General features: G+C 44.7%; 1 protein-coding gene across 2 annotated transcripts in view; it reads left to right on the top strand.

Moving 5' to 3' along the window:
* The window catches only part of AHRR (aryl hydrocarbon receptor repressor), a 937398-nt gene that overhangs the window by 857648 nt on the left and 56816 nt on the right, over positions 1–22934 (top strand). For both annotated transcript variants that reach the window (XM_078687795.1, XM_078687793.1), the window contains exon 7: positions 11808–11941. In XM_078687795.1, coding sequence (XP_078543921.1) covers positions 11808–11941 — 134 coding nt within the window. The remainder of the gene's footprint in view (positions 1–11807; positions 11942–22934) is intronic.

Genomic DNA, 22934 nt, shown 5'->3' with positions numbered 1-22934 from the left:
ACACTGCCGAGCTCCAAGCGGTCCGTTTGGTGGCTCTTCAGAACCGCCTCGTTCTAGATGTGGTTCTGGCGGACCGTGGAGGAGCATGCCGCATTATTGGGTCCAGCTGTTGTACATACATACCGGACAACTCACCCTCAGTGTACAAAGCCATCGAACATCTTCACAGACTCTCTTCGGAAGTTCACCAAGAGCAAGAAGAATGGTCGCTTGGTGGTTGGTTCTGGGACACCGTCAAAAGCTGGGGCTGGAGACTGCTCACCATTATCCTGATTTCCGTAGTTGTAATATGTGGCCTATGCTTAGGAATTCAATGTCTGCCACCTATGTGTTCTTTATGTGCGAGTTGTATTTTTCCCAAAACTGTGGACATTGGAAGCGAACATATGAGAGCATTGTATGATACCGAAGTTAGGAATTTGATGAAAATTGACATTGAGTAAAGCAAGGTGGCTAGATATGTTGAAAAGGGGGGACTGTTGAAAGTTGGGCTGAAACCGTCAACATTATCGGCGCCCTCTTGCTCTCCTTAAACCTTTTGTGCGCGTAAAACAGCCGCCATTTTGGGCACCATGGCTTCCCTGCTCTCGCCGAGAGCCAGCGCGCCTCTCTCTCCCTCCTAGCTTCGCTGACAACCCCCCTGCCTGCACCTGCCGCGAATCATAAAACCCCTCTTCGGCGCTGCTCTGCCCCAGGCCCTCGTCCTGTTCCCAGCGCAACACCTCCCTTCTTCCCATTTATGATCCCCGGCCCTTTGATGCAAACCCCTTTTCCCCGCGTGCCCGTTTGTCTTCCCCGTTCCCAGGCCGACACCCAGCTCTGCCGATACCAATCCTTGCCCCTCCCCGTACAATAGAAAGTTTCCCCCCAGCAAGGGATCCCCGGGTTGATCAAAGCCCCCGCCCTACGAGATCCGATCGAACCCCACACACTCCGTGAATCGGCGGAATATCCAGCTGCGCGATGATCATCACCTGTTGTGAACGGGGCAGGGACTTCCACTGTAACCTTGCGTGGGAACAGGCTGGGAAGGGGGATTCTGAGGATGTCTTTCCGTACATCAAAGTATCGACGAGAATGTGTTACATGCAATAAAGAGATAAACTTGTGTATAAGAGGCCAGGCCTCGGGGATGCAGTTAGAGCACCTCAGAACGATACCTTCTGTCCGTTTCGTTGTGTTCTCCTCCGGAGAGAATAAAAACCTTGTTTCCTGCCTTCCAGTCTCCAGCGCCTGCCTCTTCAATAGTTTAACTTCTTTGTGGGTTCAAGAGGCGACACCGCCGGGCAATACTTAAGGATCTTATATTCTGGTTGGTAGTGCCCCCCTTATTTTCAACAACGGGGTTGCTACATCCCGTTGCTTTCATGTCCAGAAATCTGAATGTGGCGGAACGAAACTATCACATCGCCGAAAAAGAGCTCCTGGCCATCAAGGACGCCTTTACCGAGTGGAGACATCTGCTGATGGGAGCCAAACACGTGAAATTGGTATTTACCGACCATAGGAACCTCCAGTTCATGACGGCAGCCAGACAGCTGTCTCCCCGTCAGCTGAGATGGATGCTGTTCTTCTCCGGTTTCCACTTCGCCATCACATATAGGCCGGGCACAGACTACAGGAAAGATGACGCTCTTTCGAGGCAATCCACAGAGTCGGAGCGTCCTCTATCGACCTTCAAGTCCATCATACGCCCGGGTGCTGTGGTGGGAGCGATACAGCCGGGGGCCTTCCTCCAAGGGATACAGAAAGGCATCAACACCTTCAGATGGAAAACATGGCTTCATAGGCACGAGGAATGGCAGGTTCGAGACGGCATACCGGTGAGGGGCCGTTGTGTATTGGTGCCTACCGCACCCCTGCGGAAACAGGCCTTCAGGTGGTGTCACGAGTCGCCCTGTGCTGGACATTTCGGTTTGGAGAAGACGGTCGACTATGTCTTGCGCCAATTCTGGTGGCCGTCTGTGAGGGCTGATGTTCGGAGTTGGATAGCCGCATGCACGATCTGCTCCACCATGAAATCGGATCACAGGCGCCCACAGGGCCTACTGCAACCGCTTCCGACTCCCGCTAGACCATGGGACAATATCTCCCTGGATTTAGTGGTGGGATTGCCAGTGGACAAGGGGTGTACCGCCATCCTTGTGGTTATCGACTACTTGACCATGATGGGTCATTTCATTGCCTGTAAAGGAGTGCCAAGGGCCGGACAATTGGCGGTCACGCTCCTGAAGGAGGTGGTGAGGGTCCATGGCCTCCCCAGTGTGATCGTTTCGGACCGGGGATCGCAGTTCACGGCAAGGTTTTGGAAAACCTGGTGTTCGGCACTGCATGTTACCTCTGCGTTGTCCACCAGCTATCATCCCCAAACGGACGGCCAAACGGAGCGCCTCAACCAGACGCTGAAGCAATACCTCTGCTGTTTCGTTGACCAGGGCAAGGAGGAATGGGTGGATAAGTTGTGGCTTGCCGAGATCGCGTATAACAACGCCACGCACACCTCCACGAAGGTGTCTCCATTCTACAGCAACTACGGGCATCATCCCAGGTTCCTCCCTCTGTTGCACCCCTCAACAACGACGGGCATTCCTGAAACCACCAGAAGAGTAGCTCACATCAGGGACACAACCGTGAGTGCTAGGAGGTGCTTGGAGGAGGCCAAGAAGGTCTACAAGGCTTCTGCTGATAAACGACGGAGGCCGGGCCCGCTGTACAAGGCAGGGGATTACGTGTGGGTGTCCTCAAGAAACCTGAGGTTTCGTAAACACAGCGTTTTCCAACCTTGGTTCATCAGGCCGTATCGCATCAAGGAATGCATCAGCCCTGTGAACATGCGGCTGGAGTTGCCGGACAGCATGCGCATCCACCCGGTGTTCCACGTCTCTCTGCTCAAACCCTCGTGTGCGCCCAAGCCTTCTATCCCTACGCCGGTGTTGGTGAGCAGTGATCGAGACTACAAGGTCGAGGGCATCAGGGACTCTAAATGGAGAAGGGGCAGGCTGTGGTACCTTGTTGCGTGGAAAGGCTATGGGCCGGAGGAACAGTCGTGGGAGCCTGTCGCAGGGATCTGTGCGCCTCGGTTGGTGTCCGCTTTCCACAAGAAATATCCGGGGAAGCCTGGTCCGGCTGCGGGCCCCTGATGGAGGGGGAATGTACTGTTAGGACACAAACCGGAGCTCCGCAGCAATCTACAGTATAGTTCCGATCAGGGAACTGCACTACCCAGAACAACCCCCGCCTAGAACTACAGTACCCAGAGGGCAAAGCAAGGGGCATGCACAGATAGCGCCACCATAAAACGAACCGGAAGACAGCAGACGGCGTCGGATATTCTGGGTTCCAGTCGGATGACCACTTCGCCGAGGCTTCGAAGGAAGGTGAGCCTTGGATTCTGGTTAGGGTTTTGAAAGCCAAAGACTATTGCCGAGACAACGTCAGAGCCTCAGGACCTGTTGGTGGTGTCTCTGTTGTTGCGAGCCGCAGTCCCCGCTCAAGGGTTATCGAGCACCAGGGACTCCGTCCCTCTTTGTACTTTGACAGTCCCCGCTCGAGGGTTATCGAGCACCAGGGACTCCGTCCCTCTTTGTACTTTGGCAGTCCCCGCTCGAGGGTTATCGAGCGCCAGGGACTCAGTCCCTCTTTGTACTTTGGCAGTCCCCGTTCGAGGGTTATCGAGCGCCAGGGACTCCGTCCCTCTTTGTACTTTGCCAGTCCCCGCTCGAGGGTTATCGAGCGCAAGGGACTCCGACCCTCTTTTGCACCTTGCCAGTCCCCGCTCGAGGGTTATCGAGCGCGAGGGACTTAGACCCTCTTTGTGCCTTGCCTGTCCCCGCTCGAGGGTCATCGAGCGCGAGGGACACTGACCCTCTTTGGACATTGCCTGTCCCCACTCAAGTGTTATCGAGTGAGAGGGAAACAACCCCACGTTGGTCTTGGCCAGTCCCCGCTCGAGGGTTTTCGAACAAGAGGGACTACGAATTTTCAAAGCGGGTTCACCAAGCCTAATTGCAAGGGCTAATCCTAAGCGACCAGTTCATCCCGTGTTTTGCCCTCCGTTGGAGAGTGTCGGGACCGACACCTATGCGGAGGACGAATTGTGGAGTACCGACCCTACCTTGCTAATACTCGAGTGGCATTGTCGGCCACTGCTTTGCACGGTGTCCTCTGTTGGTGAATGCCGGGACCGGCATTCGTGCAGAGGACGGTTGGACCAAACATCCTTTTTCCTACACAGGGTGACTATTCACTGTATCGTTTGGTATGCTGTTTTCCATCTAGCAGTACAGTGCAATATTAAAGCTGGTTATCATAACACTACTGGTCTGTTCGCTGTTGTGGTTCTGACCAGTGGGATCAAGGGGGGTGTTCGTGTTTACCCAATCCCGAGGAAGTAAAGGATTACAGAAGGTCAGCATTATGGGTTGTGAAATGGTTGCTTTTTGACAAAAAGTATGGGAGCTATTACAAAAAATCTGAAAAAGATTGGAAATGTCATGTCTTACAGATCCCGCCCACTTCAACCACTGCGGTCATTCAGAAGCCATTGAGAGGTTGAGGAGGCTTTGTTTGTGTTTTTTATTGCTTCTTATGCCTCATGGTGTTGTGCTGCCTACCTAATCAGTGCCTTGCAAAATGCCCATATAAGACTTGACCTTTGATTTTTAAATATGGAGAGGAGAATTCCCGAGTGCAATTCTGTTCTGCACAAATATAAGAAGTCCGATGTTTCTGCACCAGGATTTACTGGGTATAAAAAAAGCAAAACCAATTTTACTGGCCAGAAAATCCAGCAGGTAAAATCCCTGCAGGAAAAGGTTGCATGGTAGCCCGAACCCCTTCTTTAACTGCTGCCCAAACCTCAGAGCAGGCACAGGGGTTGCATTACATGCTCCTCCCTACCATCCAACATTCTCCTTTTCTTTCTTCACCCTCCTGAAACCCTTCACGAACCACTGCCTTACAGCAGCCCCTTGTACACTATTACCACAGCCCTGTGCTCATTTATCATCTTCTCACAGCAGGTGATAAAAGTGTGTTGTAAATTCCTTGGAAAAGGGTATACCGTGCAGAATCCTACCTGGAAATTTGCATGTCCGCACAGTAATCCCCGTTTCATGGAGTTTAACTTGTAAGTTTTAAGTTTATTGTGTGATTATTTCAAATCTTTACTATAGAGCAACTCCAAAAACAATCTCATAGAAATAGCAGTTAAAAAGTCAAGCGCAACAAGTAAGAAGCAGCAGTTAATACATTTCTTAAAATAAGATAGCCAGATTGAATAAAAACCGAGGAGTAGACATACAAAAGTGTTTGTAGATATTTTTCTTGGGTAAAATGACCAGGAGTATAAACAAACCATGCGAGGTGCAAGTGGGCGTTAAAAGGTTTTTGTGCATCAGGAGGAGAGAGCAGGTAGCTGAAAGGTAAAATGAGGGCAAAAGTAGGTTGATTACAGGGAAAGGTCCGTGTATGTGGCCCAGCTCTAATGTTCTCCCAATTTAAGGGCCTTCTTGATCCCTTGTAAATACTTGACGGTTCTGGCATTAGACCCTAATCTGATACATTGAAGCAGGACAAGATGGCTTCCCTGCAGGTGTGCGCCCCTTGCTGGACCCGTTGAGGCTCTAGGAGTTTGGGCCAGATACCAAAGGTGTTATCGCAAAGGCACATGGTGTGAACCATGTTCTGTTGCCTTGCCGCATAGTCTGCAGATTGTTTCCACTGGTGCCATCAAACAGGGCTTACTGTGCGGTAGTGTTAGAAGTTCTCCCAGTGGACAGGTCAGAAATTTCCTTTTAGTGCTGGGATTTAGTGCTTCAACCAGGTAATCCTGAGATTTCAAGGTTGTGAAACTGTGTAGCAGGACCCAGTCGGGTGACCTTTTGGCTAGAGTGGCCCTGCCTTTAAGTGATGCGAGGATTTTTGAAGATTTTGATCCCGTTTTTAGGTCTCGTGACCTTAAATGCGCGCAAGCGCATTGAGGGAGCGAGAATTCAAGTGCTGAAAACAATCGTGAAACCAAGGGTTTCGTTCGTGCGGTTTTCATTAAGTTCACGTGAATCACGTGAGCAAACAAGCACGCGCATTCACGGCCGCACAGCACATCAAAGGGCTTTGCCCAGCGTGCGCTCTGCGGCTTCTCCTCCCCTAATTAACAGCATCTCCCATGTCTCTCCGGCTTCCCTCCGGCCATTTGCCACACTCCTTGCCTCTGTCTTGCCTCCCCCTCCATTCTCCTCCCCTCACTCGCATTCCCGCCCCCCACCAGGCTCTGCTCACAACAGGCAATCCCCCTTGTTTTTAACTGTTTCCTGCTTTCTTTGGCGCTTGTTTAAATGTCTATGTATGATCCACCCATCTGACATTTCTCCTATCCTTCGTTCTGGTGTTACTCTTTCCCTTCCCTTTTGGTTGCTTTCTTCCTTGTTTTGTTAATGTCGCACTTTTGTAATGTTATGTTTTCGTGTCCGGTACATTAGTAAAAAAAATATGGTTTATGTTGCACTTGTGCTGTCCGCTACAGTGGAAGTGCCCGGACACATCCTGTGAGGCAGATGAGTTCTTTAAGTGTCCGACTGGCATGCTGCTGAGGCTTCCTGCTTGATAGTACAGAGATGCACAACGCTGCACGTGGTTGCTTTGCTCGTGCAGGAACATCAACGGGTAACAAGCTGCCGTGTTGGGTAAATTGGACGCCACACAATCCTTCACCATTCATTTTTGAAACCCTGAGTATTTCATCATTTGCGGTCCGGATGCCAAAAAGTGTAGTGGAGAGACTAGAATCAAAACGTCGCGAAAGCAAATCAGGTTTATTAGGGAAGAAAACAAGCACTGGCGTTGCCAATAGGTCTCGCATTAGGAAAGTTTAACCTATTGGTATTGTAAATGACATAAACTTTCCTAATGCGAGACCTATTGGCAACGCCAGTGCTTGTTTTAATTGATCTTGACTTACAGTTATTGATCATAATTCCCGCAAGCTTAGTAGATCAATAGTATCATTATGATGTTTACAAAATGGTGAGCGCGGTTTCTTTATTACGGGTATACCATGCGGAATCCTACCTGGAAAATGCAGGTCCACACAGTGATCCCCATTCCGTAGAGTTTAATTTGTAATTGCACAATACTGATAAGTTGTTAAAACATAGTACCGAAAATTACTGGTATGGAGTTTGCAGCCTGCTAGTAAGGTGCCACTTCTAATTGGACCATTATGGGCTACCTAAAGTGCCCGGGGTAGATCTGCAGGTTGCAAGGCCTTGTTGTCAGATCCCACCGCATCTACAAATGCACAGCAGGGGTACCTCACCACACTTTAACTTCACCAAAAGATAGGGAATGTCATCAACAAAAGACAGAGAAACAAAGAATTCATCAGAATGTAATAAGGAGAGACAGTGATATTGTATTGTATCGTCATCTGTATAGCACTTTACCAACCCTTGAGCACCCCTAAGTGCTGATATGGCACTAACGCTGCTTTGTTTTATTTTCTTAATCCTTTGAAACCATTGATAACAATTGGCACTATTTAAACAGAAAATATTGTATATTCTGTCATCAGGTTTTATCAATGATTTTAATTGATGCCCCAGCCCTCAAAGCCACTCCACTTTTCTGATCCCAGGCAATTGTTGCCTTAAGCAAAGTTTATTGTGGGTGCTCTCTGTTGTTAGTCAGCTCAGTGCCAATATGCCCAAGGACGTTCATTGCACTTTATAGGTAACCATTTACTCACTCATATCTTGCATGTATATGTTTTCAATATATTTAGTGGTTGCCTTTATTCACTAAATGCTGAGCAGGAGGCAGTTTTAGAGGAAATCGAGTAGAAATTATGTTTTGTGGCTCTTGACCTTCGATGGAGTATATAGCTCAGATGTCAGCTGCCTGACCTATGGGTAGACTTGGAAATAGCTCAGTTGGGTGAAGCCTAAACATATGGGTGCCTATTCACAAACTGCATGTTTAGTATTTCTACACAAGTACTACTAAAGTATTACAAAATGCTGTTCACAAATCTATGAGTGTAAATCTCCACCTCTCCTATGTTTTATATGGGGGGATCCACATACATATAAGTTTACTGCTAAGGGCCCGATTCCGATCTTGCTAGGAAAGCTCTCCGTACGACTCGGATCCGGAGGGCTTTCCTAGAGAATCGCGCTGTGAGAGTCCAACCGAACAAGTACGATAGATCCGTATGCTGACGGACTCGGTTCGCTTAGACTCCCATTGAACTCTATGGGAGCCTGTATACCGAATGCGTACACAGGCTCCCATAGCAAAAAGGGTTGGTTGGGGAAAAGCATACACCCTGTGGTGGGCACCCCCTGTTGACCGCAACACTGTGCATGCTTGGATTAGGGGGACCCATGGGCCCCCCCCATGACCGTTCCTGAGGGCCCTGGTTGAAGGGTTGCCTTCTACGGACCCCGAAGTCCGATCCCGACAGCTATTTCATCTCACTGAGACCGATTTGATACAGCGGTCCAAATCGTGCATCGTACTCGCTCGTTTGAAAGCAGGGTCCATTGCGCGGCACGATTTGGCTCCAAAGGCGTCGGACTGACAGGTTCGGGTTTGGAAACGATTCGGTCGATGCTGACGAGATCCTCGCATCGTACTTAGTCGTTCGGAATGGGATATGATTCAGTCGGAAACATAGGCTCCGATTTGGTTTAGGCAATTCAAATTTGGAGCCCCTCCGACCGAGATTGGAATTGACCCCTTAGTAGTAAAAGTGGGATGGATCAGGAGGAGTGAATGGACAAAGGGGCACACTTACTACTACATTGGAGATGTTTAGAGAGGAGTAGCTAGAGGGGTAGAGAGGGCTAGAGAGCTGTTTAGGAGACATGCACCCACCCACAAAAGAGTAAGCTAACTGCTATTCACAATCTGCACTTCTAAAGTTACCAGATCCTAAATGTGACCCAAAGCAGTTGTAATTACATCAGCTCAATGCTGGCTGGAGAGAACTATGTTTGTTAAGAATATATATGGATACATATATGGGCAACTAGGCCCAGCTGATGTACACTTAATCCTTCAGTTTGGAACTTGAACAAACAAAAAGAGAGTTACCTATACATTAAACCTACTTGAACATTCATGGTATTAATGCATGTGAGTATTTAGGAAAAATGAGCACTGAATTAGACTAGTTATTATAACGCACAACCATTGCTATATATTTTTGGGGACAAATCAGCATTTTTTTTTGCGTGGAGAAGCAAGAACTAACATAACACCTGAGTGAGAAATGTTATAGCACAGCATATTTACATTCAGCTGAAGGATACCATTAGTACAAATCGAAATGCACTTGTGTTTGTCTGGTAATGTCGGTAATAGAGTCTACATTGTCTGGGACATTCTAATTGTGCTCAGTGTCTACATCAACAAGATTTGTAAAAGCAAAAAAGTTATTTCTTTTTTATTGCAAGATACAAAAACATCGAAAAAAGGGAAGCATGCACCCATCTAAGGGGCCGATTAGGATGGCGGACGGACCTGCGTCCGTCCGCCACCCCAGAGTAGGAGGGACCGTCCGCAGAGGCAGCGGTGGTCCCTCCGTGCAAATTAGGATGGGACCGCCACCCTGGCAGTCACATCCTGCATTTTTAACATTGCGGCGGGTGCTGCTTGAAGCAGCACCCGCCGCAATGTTAAAAATGTAAGCAGTGCATTTGCATGCACAAAGCGGCAGGCACCGTGCGGTGCCTGCCGCTTAGTGCACGCAAAGGCAGGGGGGTACCATAGGTACCCCCCCTGTGAACCCCCCACCCCCCCTTCACCCCTGGGGGCCCGCAACGGGCCCCCAAAGAAAAGACTGTATGCCTTTCCACGGCGGAAATGCCACAGTGGAAAGGCATAGGACCGCCAACATCCTAATATGCCTGGCGGTGTCTGATAGACACCGCCAGCCATGTTAGAGCTGCTACGGTCTCCCTGACCCCCCAGCCATCCTAATCTGGCGGGGGGTCTTTGAAGGCTCCGCAGCGGTTTTTCCGCATCCTCCGGGCCGGCGGACACTTCCACCGGCCCGGAGGATGCGGAAAAACCGCAATCCTAATCGGTCCCTAAATGTGGCTGCATTATGCTTGCATTAAAAAATTTAAAATTAAAAAAAACATTCATTATGTGACTGTTTTAAAAATGTTGTTTTTAATTAACATGCCTTCTATTTTAGTATTTATTTCTATTATTATTATTATTATTATTATTTGTGAAGAGAAAAGCATAAATAATGACCTAATGAAGCAATCACACTGGAGGAAGCTACAACATTACAACGTCACTTGCACACTTCATAACCGCATTTTTAAAAGGAGAAAGACAATAAATCACTTTGTAGATGATCACTCGAACTGCAAGCAAAATGTATAGCTGGTATTTAGAGGCAGTACAGGAACGGAATAAAACAAAACACACTTTGAACCACATTTCTCACGAAGAGAAAGGAACTACAATTTGGCGGATGTGAATAATGTCACATTGATGTCACTCATATTGAAAGTAGCCAATAGGTAAAGTGGACCGACCTACAGCCCCATAATGTACTGTGAGTTGGGAGTAAGCAACCTGTGAATCACAATTTAACATACCAAGGGGTATTGAAAGGATGTCAAGGGGGGCTTGAGGATCCAGCCAAGAAGAGCACTTGGGGATTAGTTCAGACTTTAACGAATATAGGTAATTTGTCAAAAATTGGTGGATGCCTCATCCGGCCTATTTAGTGAGTATACATTTGTACACACTCTATAAGTAGGGTCAGGAGAGGGTGGCACCAACATCTGACTGATGTTTCACATTTGCCACACATTAAATAACTCCCTTAACCTGTCCGGGACATCAGGCTGAAAAACAGTACTATAATTTAGTAAAAAATAAATAAATAAATAAAAAAGAAAGCAACAAAGCAGTCGTGAGCCACTATGTAATGGGCCATCAGTAATGTCTTTTGTTAGTCGTGACCTGGCGATGAGGCAGGTGTCAACATTTGTTTTACAATCTCTATGGGGCATATTAGCATGAACCTTGTTAAAATTATCGCCGTTTGAGCGACAGGAAACTGCCGCTAAAACACCGATAATGGGCTTTCTAATATTAGAGAATTCCAATAGAAGCCCAGGTTAGATGTGCAGGACATCTAACCTGGACTACTATTGGAATTCTACAACGCATATTAGCAAGCCCATTATCGCCGTTTTATTGGCAGTTTCCTGCCGCTAAAACGGCGATAATTTTAGCGAGGCTCTTGATAATATGCCCCTAAATTCTCCTACAGATTTTAGCTCCTTTATTTCCAGTGAATTTTTAGTTTATAGAAATAAGTTAGGGGACACAATACAATAGGTTTCTTCTCCAGTAGGGTGCGAGGGCAACTGCTGCTACAATTTCGGTCTACTTTATTCAGCTAAATTTGATTTACAAATGAGCAGCCTGTCTTTGATAAAGCAGAAGCCCTTGGCTAGTGGCAGTCTTGCCTTGTACATTAAGACATTCGTCAGCTTGTCTGTGCTGTAGGTATTTACAAAATACAAACTTTACAGAGATACTGCCTTTTGCCCTGTGTGTGTGGTTTATTAATCTTTTTATTTTACCGTGATTGCTTCTTCCATCTAACTTTCCTCTACCTGCTACTTTCAGTTAAATAGTGAACACAAGGCAAGGAGAACCTGCACTGTTCTGATTGGCTGCTGCAATCAATGCCATTTACTTGTAATTCAGATATGTTTTAGAACTGTTTCTTCCACGGCCCAGATTGACATCATGTGTTTCCATTTTGTCTATAGGTGAAGAATACATGCTTAACAAGCTTTTTAACGCACAGGAGAGTGACAGCACGCCGGCCGAGTACTCGCCCTTCCTGAACCGATGTTTCATCTGTCGCGTGCGGTGTCTGTTAGACAGTACTTCAGGGTTCCTGGTAAGTAATGTAAGAGGAACTAATCAATCCTTCCTATGGGTGCGACAAAAGAGCGAATTGTAGGTTAAAAATGTATCTGTCTAATGAGTCCTAATTGCCTCATTTCTTGATGAGACTCATGGTCACCAAAAACAATAATCCTGGTTTTGAGATGTAACATCTTTGACATTTCGACATCACCAGTAAGGAATTCCACACATATTTAAAAAAATGTTCAGACAAGACAGTTGCTATACAATCGATCCATCAGAGGTTTGTAAAGCGCAGCCCCTCACCCGAAAGGGTCTCAAGGAGCTGGTGGAGGGTGTAGCTCCTGGATTTCACAGTGATTCTTCGAAGAGCCAGGTCTTGCAGTTCTTTAAGAACTTGGAGAGTGTTGGTGTCTGTCTTGGCCGTGAGTAAGGAGAAGGAGCGTCCTCCTGTTCGGGTATTCTTGATGCGAGGTACCGTCGCAAGAGAGAGCTGGGCTGAGTGGAGGGATCTTTGGGGTGCATGGAACGAGAGCCGGGGGTTCATGTAGGCGGGTCCGGTGTTGCAAAGAGCCTTTTGGGTATGGGTTAGAAGCTTGAAGGTGACTCTCTTCTCGACGGGGAGCCAGTGTAATGTCCGTAGGTGATGGCTGATGTGGCAGTGGGTTGAGGACTAGTCTGGCGGCGGCATTCTGAAATTTGCGAGTGAGGTTGCTAGAAGAAGCAATAACATCTGGTGCAGTGACTGATGTTGAAGCTAGTGCCATTGACCAGGTCAGGGAGTGGTAGGTGCTTAGAACAACATTCTGTTTTTGGAACAGCAAAAAAGTTGATTGTCTTAGCAGGGATAGCATCTATTCTTGATGCTACAGCATTCATATCTGTGGGTTTCCCTATAACATATCAAACTGTGGATTAGAATAGTAAGTTCTTGATCTGTTCCAAGAAAGAGTTAATATTATTCCTAGGAGCGTTCAACAGAAAAGAGGCTGATATACCGTTGCAGTGACCAGAAAGTTCTTCCTTGAACTCAAGAAACGTAATATTATGTCAGCTGTGATAGCTCGGATGAAGCTCAACTCGCTGAAGCTTAACAGTGACAAGACAGAAGTTCTGATCTTTGGAGGATTGGTCCCTTTGTAGTCTAGTTGGTGACCTGATGCGGTAGGTCATAGGAAGAGTGGTCACTCTTTTGTCTACCTACCTTCCCAACATAGGCATTCATTACCCTTTAACAAGTCCAATTGATCTATTTATCATCTTTTCCACAATTATCTAATACATTTTACCAGCTATTGAATGTACCTATCTGCATTGCATTTTCTCTCTAGTGCCAGAACACTTTCCTGAGGGTAACAGTGTGCTCTATAGGTAGATTTCATTCATTCACTCAATCGCATTCATTCACAGTGTGATGACCTAACTCTTGATTGGTTGGTTCAGCTTTTGAAAGAGAGACTGAAATCAAATTGAAAATGTTTGGATAAAGATTGATTTTAGTCCCCTAAGCCCAGTCTACGTGGGAAGGAGAGAGATGATTGTGGCTAGGGAAAAGGTTATGTTGTGTTACACCTATGTATGACTCAAAAGGATATTACAAAAGGCTTTTAGAGGATGTGTCTGCATGTGATAATTGAGCTGGTTAGAGCTTCTGTTCATGGACACAATTACAAGTATAAAAACTGAGGAAGACTGGCAGAAGGAGCAGAGATGCAGTGCATATGTGTTGATCTCTAGTAGATGTTGAGAGCTAGCAAGATGATGTGCACTGACGGAAATATTCAGATCGACATAAGTAAGGAATGAAAACATGCAGGGGAAACTATGCATGCAGAATTAGATGTTGGAATTGGAGGATTCAGAAATGGCTATTTATTCATGAACTGAGCCTTTTCAGCAGATCAATACTGTCTGTAAGTTTGTGCACACTATCAAGGAGAGCTTACTGCATATGCTAGTGCGCCAATAGTGTTTTTCCCATTAGGACAGCAGAATGTTGGGAAAGGTAGAATTAAGGATATATAGGGACTGTGCACCACCTGTGGTCAGCTTATTGTAGTGGGCATGAATGCTCCTGTGCGGTGCACCCATTCCCCAGATCTGGTATCAGTTTGGCGGCTAGAGCTTTCAAGTTGTGGACTCTTTTAGAGCAGTGGCAACCCATGCACTCTTCCAGGGCCAATGCCCAAAATGAGGGTGCAGTTTGTAAGAAGTGTGTACAACAACTGCCTACAGCATCACATTCACTTCAGATAAAGAAACCCCATGCACCTGCTGCTGCCACCGAGAGGGTATGGCATCCCTTGCTTCCATGTCAGGGAACGGAAGGATACCTTCTCAGATAGCTCCTGCTCACCCCCTCGGTAGCTTGGCATGAGCAGCCAGGCTTATCTTCAAGGCAAGTGTGTAAAGTATTTGTAACCACGCTCTCAGTAACCCAATGATGACACCACAAATGGATCCACACGAGTTTCATAAAAACAAGATATACGATGAGACCGCACAATATAAATCCACCATATATGCGTATTTGTAATATTCCTCCTGGCCGGTTACTAGGCCAGCCAGCCCTTGTAGGTTCTGGCGCTATATTTATGAGCAATTCTAGATGATCCACTGCAGTCCTAATGCAATGCTACGCAGTTCGTAATGCAAGAATCAGGCACTTCGCAATGTAAAAATAATGCAGATGGTTATGCAACAATCAAGCAGTTCGTAATGCCAAAATAATGCAATGTATAATGCAACAATCAGGCAGTTTGTTAGGCAAACTAATGCAATGCGTAATGCAACAATCAGGTAGTTCGTTATGCAAAAATAGTGCAATGCGTAATGCAACAATCAGGCAGTTCGTAATGCAGAAATAGTGCAATTCGTAATGCAAGAATCAGGCAGTTCATAATGCAGAAATAATGCAATGAGTAATGCAACAATCAGGTAGTTCGTAATGCAGAAATAATGCAATGTGTAATGCAACAATCAGGTAGTTCATAATGCAGAATGAATGCAATGCGTAATACACTCCAGCACCGATCCCGGTGCTTTAGACGGTCTCTCCGCCACTCGTACTGACTCACGGTCAGCTTCTGCCAACAGATGCCCCCAACACGGGTATGGTGTAAACTAAAGTGCAGCTCCGCACTCCAGCCCTGTTACTGCCACTCCTTGGCAAGTACGGGCCGCGATACGAGCTAAAGCAGAGGCTTGTGCTGCAAGAATGGGAGAGGATGAAAGCGTCTCTCTCCGAGCCTGCAGCCTGCCCCAGGCGGCGACACACGTTACCTGGGGGGTGCGACCTCGCTCTCCTCGCCTCTTCCCGCGACTTGGGCCTCCGATGCGACTTTGTGGATTCTGGGCAGTGGGACACCGGCCCTCCCCCGATGGGGTTGGTTCGAGGTACCGCTTTGGCAATGGAGGGCTTGGGCTGGCGATAACGAAGATCTCAGGCTGCAACAGGGCACACGTACACAGCGTGGCTGAGGCTCACTTGAGCTTCGGGTGCACACGATCATAGGGCAATCCTCACGAAGGTCTCAGGCTGCAAGAAGGACAGACACGCACACAGTGTCACTGAGACTCACTTGAGTTCTGGGTGCACATGATCACAGTGCAATACTCACGAAGGTCTCAGGCTGCAAGAAGCACATGCACACAGCGTCGCTGAGACTCACTTGGACTCCGGGTGTGCATGATAACAGGGCAATCCTCACGAAGGTCTCAGGCAGCACAAAGGACACGCACACAGCATCGCTGAGACAGACCTGGAAACTTTTGTTTTCCTGAGTTTCCACAACAGGGAGCCAGCTCTCCTCAGGCCGTTGGGGATAAGTAACTTCAGGACACAGCACACAGCAAAGTCCTTTCAAGTAGGGGGACACAGCACGCAGCAAAGTCCCTTTAGCCTCTCCTTGGTTAAAGCAGCAAACTGCAGGCCAGTCCCAAAACACACAGTAGGGTCAGTCCTTACCTTCAGTCTCTTCAGCTGTTTCTTACTTGGCAGAGGTTCCTCTTGACCACAAAGTGGTTCAATCCTTTACAGTCTTGATCACTCCATTTCTCCATTCCAAAGTCCAGGCGTTTCAACTCTCATAGTTATACCCCTCAAAGTCTTTGAAGTCTTTGTGTTCAGGGGGGCACTGACCCCTGTTCAAACCATTTCTGGGTGTCGCCCTGCCAGTGACACCTTTTTCCTTTGATGGTGGGGATCTGGATCCTGAATCACTCAGCAGGAGATGGAGCTATTGTTTTATGGCGGCAGCCCAGGGCTCTTCACTTTCATGGGCTACTGCTCCCCCCTACACTCCAGATGTAGGTCAGCCTGTTGCTTTCCCACCTCCTCCTCTGGGTCAAGACATTCCCCAGATCCTATCACTTTTAGATCCAGACAGTCAATCCACAACCAGGCAGAGACACACAGAAATGTTAGAGCACAAAAACCCAGCTACTTCTAAAAGAGTGGTTTCTAAACACACAATGCAAAAACCACTTTCACGAAAAGATGTGTTATTGAATTGTGAGTTCAGGCACACTAGTCAGTCAGTTAATAATACTTTTATTTGATTTCGTTAAAAATCGTAAAAGAATGGAAAAAGCACATAATACCAAATGATTTAAAATGGGGGTTTGTGAGGTACAAATAGATAAAAACACAGTGCGGTCATATACTCAAACGTCTTCAATAGTTAACATACGAAATATTAAATTTGTAATCAGTGTAATTTATAAAAGATACAAGGCGGTTCAATAAGGAAAAATCCGAGAATAGTGCCAGTCCAGATGAAGAATGTCCAGGCAGTCTTGTCAAAGCCACTCAAGGTCATTCATTTTTTTTTGTCTAATTCTTTGGCTGCCATTTTCCAAAACGCAATGGCTCTGCAAGACAGTTGATTGACAGGCTTCCAGGCACACTAAACTTCACCTTTCCCTCTTAAGCCTTTGGGAAGATAGGCTGGAAACATATTACACAGCCTCCCCATTCTGTCCTATGGGCAAGATGGCCTTTCCACATTGAAAAAAGAAATGGAGAGTATTTCACTGTCAGGACATGATACACACCTCAGTACATGTCCTTCCTTTCATATACACTGCACCCTGCCCAGAGGGTACCTTGGACCTACCATAGGGATGTCTGATGTGCATAGAAACGTAAGGATAAGGCCTGGCAAGTGAGTGCACTTGTCAGGATAATATGGCAGTTTAACAAACTGCACGCAGGCTCTGCATGGCAGGCCTGAGTTCTCTCGTTAAGGCTACTTTGCGTGGGTGGCACATTTAGTGCTGCAGGCCCACTAGTAGCATTTGCATTACCAGCCCTGGCACTTATAGTGCGCTTTACTAGTAAGGCAAACATACAAGTTATGGACAACCAATTACCATTACACTTTATACAGTGAGCACTTACACTTTGACACTGATCAGCAGTGGCAAAGTGCCCAAAGCATTTAAGTTGACAACGCCATGTCAGAAAAAAGGTCTAAGGGGAAAGCAAAAAGTTTAGGGAACTTTAGCCAAAAAGGGCCAAGTCAGTAATATTCTCAGGGTATCTTATACTAGCAGAATATGCTTTACAGAAGGGGTTTTCAACACACAACAAAAATGGATGAACAAATGCCAGATTTGTAGGTCCCAACATCATAAGGTTTAAATACTACAGCCTTAAATGTAACTTATTTACATAGTCAGTTGTAGTTCTGAAACTCTAGTATGAAGTCAGCTCTTATAGACCTATGATTCAAACCCAGGGATAGTATCAGATAGAGAGGGTCAATGCTGAGGTGTTCTAGGAAAAGCACTAGAGAAAGTAGATAGAATCAATTGCATTTTGGTCATTAAAGGAATTAATAGACTGTCCCAAATCTAAATGGGAAATACACCTGTGGTTCCAGTTTTATTTATTTAGAACATGTATGTGCCACATCAGCGGTATTGAGCACAATACGGATTCTCCAATACAACAAAAAAAAGGTTAATATGTTCCAGAAGGGTGCAGAGCAGGAATATCGACGGAGAAATATCGTGGGACATTAATATCGCTGCAGAAAATATCGTTTGGAAGAAATATCGACAACAAAAATATAGTTGACAAGAATATCGACTGACAGGTAAGTAATATCGATTACAAAAATATAGTTGTAATAAATATCGTTCACAAAAATATAGTTTACAAAAATATCGATTTATTAATAAGGTTATGTATTTTAGTGTTTTTAATGAGAATTGTTTGTCATTTTATTATATGTTTTAGAATTTTACTAGTTATTAATTTATTTTATGTTTAATTTTGCGTTATTAGTTCCGTAGCGGGTTGTGGGTTTATAGGGGAATAAGGTGGGAAGTAATTTAATTATATAAAATTAATTGATTAATTAATGTGATAATTTATTAATAATAGTTTAATAATTAGTTGTTAATTAATTTCAACTAGTCAATTAATAATTAATTTTGTTAATTGTTTAACTAATTTTAGGTGTATGTTGTGGAGTTTATATGTGTAAATGGTGTGAAGGGTGGTAAGTAATTCTTTTTTTATTGATTAATTATTAAATACTTTAAAATGAATTACCATTCATTAATAAACAATTATTAATTGTAATTGTGTAATTATTTTAGGTGTGTGTTGTGGTGTTTATATGTGTGTATGGTGTGAAAGCTGGTAAGTAATTAATTTTTTTATTGATTAATTAATAAATAATAATAATACATTAATTTTCATTAATGAATTTGTAAATATGAAATGTAATTGTGTAATTAATTTTAGGTGTGTGTTGTGGATATTATAGTGTTAAAAAATGTGTAGTTAATTATGATTCTTTAACTTTGTTAAGAATATATTTAAATGTATATATTAATTATGTTTATATTGGAAATTAAATTTAATAAAAATTTTGATAGTTTTGTTTTTTATTGTTTTGGGATCCAGTGGTTTTCCTACTATTGCAATCACTGGAGTGGGAATAGTATTTTTTACCCTCCCGCTATCCAACGCTTTCCCTACTGTTGCACTCAGTGGAGTTGGAATGGTAATTTTTACCCCTCCGCTATCCAGCTCTTTCCCTACTGTTGCACTCACTGGAGTGGGAATAGTAATTTTTACCACTGCGCTATCCAGCGCTTTCCCTACTGTTGCACTCACTGGAGTGGGAATAGTAATTTTTACGCCTACGGTATGCAGCGCTTTCACTACTGTTGCACTCACTGGGGTGGGAATAGTAATTTTTACCCCTACGCTATCCAAAACTTTCCCTACTGTTGCACTCACTGGAGTGGGAATAGTAATTTTTACCCCTCCGGTATCCAGCGCTTTCCCTACTGTTGGACTCACTGGAGTGGGAATAGTAATTTGTACCCCTACGCTATCTAGCGCTTTCCCTACTGTTGCTCTCACTGGAGTGGGAATAGTAATTTTTACCCCTACGCTATCCAAAGCTTTCCCTACTGTTGCACTCACTGGAGTGGGAATAGTAATTTTTATCCTCCCGTTATCCAACGCTTTCCCTACTGTTGCACTCACTGGAGTTGGAATAGTAATTTTTACCCCTCCGCTATCCAGCGCTTTCCCTACTGTTGCACTCACTGGAGTGGGAATAGTAATTTTTACCCCTGCACTATCCAGCGCTTTCCCTACTGTTGCACTCTCTGGAGTGAGAATAGTAATCTGTACCCCTCCGCTATCCAACGCTTTCCCTACTCTTGCACTCACTGGAGTGGGAATAGTAATTTTTAGCCCTACGCTATCCAGCGCTTTCCCTACTGTTGCACTTACTGGAGTAGGAATAGTCATTTTTACCCCTTCGCTATCCAATGTTTTAACTACTAATGTTTTTATTTTGTTATTAAATGTATGTATTTTTTTAAATAGTTTAATGTGTTAATTAACTATAGAATATTTTATTTTATTTAAAATGTTTTATATATGTGTTTGTTTTATTTCTATATAATTATTAAAGTTTTTAAATTAAATAAAGATAATAGTTAATAAAATGTATTTAAGTAAATATATGTATATGTACATATTTTTTGTGTTTATATTTATTAAATTAAGTTTATTTGTTATAATTAGTTCCAATATAAATGTAATTTAATTTATTTTGTTAATAATATTAATATTATTTAATTGATTTAATTTAAGTTATGTTATTTTTTAAAGTCGATATTTTTTACATCTATATTTTTGAGTCGATATAATTGTACTTACCTGTTTAAGTATAGGAAGTCGATATTTTTGTAATCGATATTTTTACATCGATATTTCTGTTACCTATATTTTTGTTATCGATATTTAAACATGGAACCGTTTTAGAAGGTATGAGTGAGAATATTTAAGAGCAAGGCACTCAAACGTGGTGCATATATGGCATTGAGTCAAATATCCTTACACTATTTTTTTTTCTAAATTGTTTAATAGAAATTATTTGCTGTGAAGTGTACTAAAAGCCATGGTGTTTAATGAAAATTATGATTTGTCCAAATGTTTATTTCCCGAACAAGTAAACACCTTAAATGAACTGAAACCTAAATAGAAAAGCGTCAAATGTGGTAAGCTTGTCAACTCACACCCACGCCACATCCTATTTCCTTCATTCTATTAATGAACTTTAAAAAGTTCACATTAGCAAATAAATTATGCTTTTGTTTCCAAATACAGACCGTGTTTTTAATAGTGCATGTACTTATATAGAGATGAAGACGTCAAAGGAAAATAAAGTAACTCACTTTTACCTGAACAATCACCATATCTGCACAAAGTGGTTAATGCACTGCTTCAGGAGCTGGAGAAGAATTCCATTGCTGAGGTTATCATACCAGCTTTCCAGCTACGAGAGCCTGCTGTATCATGTGCATGAATATTAATGTATTTGCTGAAGGACTTAGGTATTTATTTCATTCAACTGGTGTGTGTAGTTGACCATTGCTCAGCCTAATCACCTTTTACATGGGTTGCTGTTTTGTGCATGTGTGCTCTGTAGCAAGCAAGGTCTGTGTGGTGTTGTTGCAGGTGCGGGCCATTTGCAGATTAGTAATTTGAAGCGAGCATTAGAAATGCAACAGGCCTCGCATTTGTTGGAGTTATTGGCATTATAAATACCAATGTTGTTTACCTAGCCATGTTGCAGGGTGCATACTATATGTGGCCAAGAGAGGTCAATTGAGGCCACTTTTGACCACATAAGGTACTGCACCCTGCAACAAGGCTATGCAAAGGATATGGCGTAGTGGTGAGAGCTGCCGACTGGTGAGCTGGGGATTCCGGTTCAAGTCTGCTATTAGGCTCAACATCCTGTGATAGGTGCTTATTGTTTAATTTCCCAGAACCCATGGCTGGTGGGCTAGATAGATAAAAGTGTTTTTAATGGAACAAAAAACATGAGCAAAACAGCAGCGGCCTCATAGGGGTGGTGGAGGCCTGCCAGCAGTGCTGTGGGTGGGGTGAGGGGGAGATTAAGGGATGTGAAGCAACCAAACAGTGTTGTGGGAGCGGTGAGGGGGGGCACAGGGAGATTAAGGGATATGAAGCAACCAAAGCAGTGGGGAAAGGGGGGTCACAGGGCGATAAAGGGACCGCAAGCAAATAATGTGACAGAGGTTTCACTGCATAAGTAAACAGAACAGTTAAGGAGTAAAGAGGCAGGCCAACTATAAAAATAATTCTCTCTAAGTATAAATAGCCTTGACAGTAAAAACAGATGTAAGAAGGGCAGTCCTCATGGTAGGATACAAAATTCCAAAAGGAGGGACTGCTAAGGGCAGCAACAGGCACCAATGAAAAAGATGGGCGTTTTTTTCAAGCCCCTATCCTAGATACAGCATGTCTCGCAGAGACAGCGCAAGCACTGCCAAGTCAAGACCTAAAAATGATAGGGGCCAGTAAGAAGAGGCTGGCAACATAGTGAGAATCTAAAATTGACTGTATAATCTGCAGGTCCGCCATTCATGACTAAGCAACGGAGATTGTAGTTGAAGGGGACTCAAATATCCTTGTCTATTTGGCAAGAGGTTTCTCCAGAATTCGGTCACAAAGTTTAAGTGTGGAAATGTGTCTCTTTGTATGTCTCCTCATGCGGTGGACACTAGGAGAGCAGCAGTTTAGTCTGCAGCATTAGTAATTGGATAGAGTGATACTGAAATTGATGCCAGTGGGTCTTATGGAGGAGGTTAAAGTGATTGAGTTGGAACTCTGTATGGTGTTTGATATTCTTTATGAATTGAGGGCCTTATTTATGAGGAATTGTCGTAGGGGAAAGTCGCAAGTCTTCTTGCTGTGCTGGCCTTCAGCAATGTGAGAGGACAGGAATGCACCGTATTTCTGAAAAGCGGTGCATTCCTGTTCTTTCCCCCTGTCTGGTGCACACTTTGATGTCTAGTGCCAACATAGGCTTCAAGAGTGCCTCCATTGCAGGCAAGATTGTTTTGTGCAGGAAGGACCTTCCTGCACAAAAACAATCCTAAGAGGTGTTTCCTTCTTTCTATGTGTGCTGTAGAATGCAGTATACATGGAAAGAGGGCAAAACAAGTAGAAATAAAAATATTTCTCCTCGTTACTCCTGCTTTTGTGAGGCGTGAGGTTTTGTTGCTGCCCCAGGTGTACATGATTTTGTAAATCTGGGACAGAGTCAAAATCCATGGGTGCCTTTAACCGCATGCGTGCGGGCGGAATTCCGCCCGCACGCTGAGAATTTGTAAAGCCCATTATTCATGACGAGCTGGGCTCGTCATGAGCGTGCGAGGAGGCTACCTCATGACGAGCCCAGCTCGTCATGAGCGTGGAAGGGGTTAATACAAGAGGGGTCTTTTGACTTGCAAGACAAGAGACACTGTCTCTCTGCAGTGCTGGTGTACCCCATCTCATGCCATACACTGCCTTGACTAAGAGCGTTCCAGTCGGTATTAAGTGGCAAGCTGGCATCCTCTGATCAGCCTCTAGACCCCCCACATTGTTGCACATCTTTTTCCTTCAGAATGTGCCTGTCTTACACATGCTGGTGCCTTAGGATCAAACAGGCACATGCATCAAGGTAGGATTTTTC

This window comes from Lissotriton helveticus, chromosome 4_1, assembly GCF_964261635.1.
Source record: "Lissotriton helveticus chromosome 4_1, aLisHel1.1, whole genome shotgun sequence".
NCBI classification, from domain to species: domain Eukaryota; kingdom Metazoa; phylum Chordata; class Amphibia; order Caudata; family Salamandridae; genus Lissotriton; species Lissotriton helveticus.
Note: the sequence above shows the minus strand (reverse complement) of the source record. Positions and strands in the feature narration are given on the sequence as shown.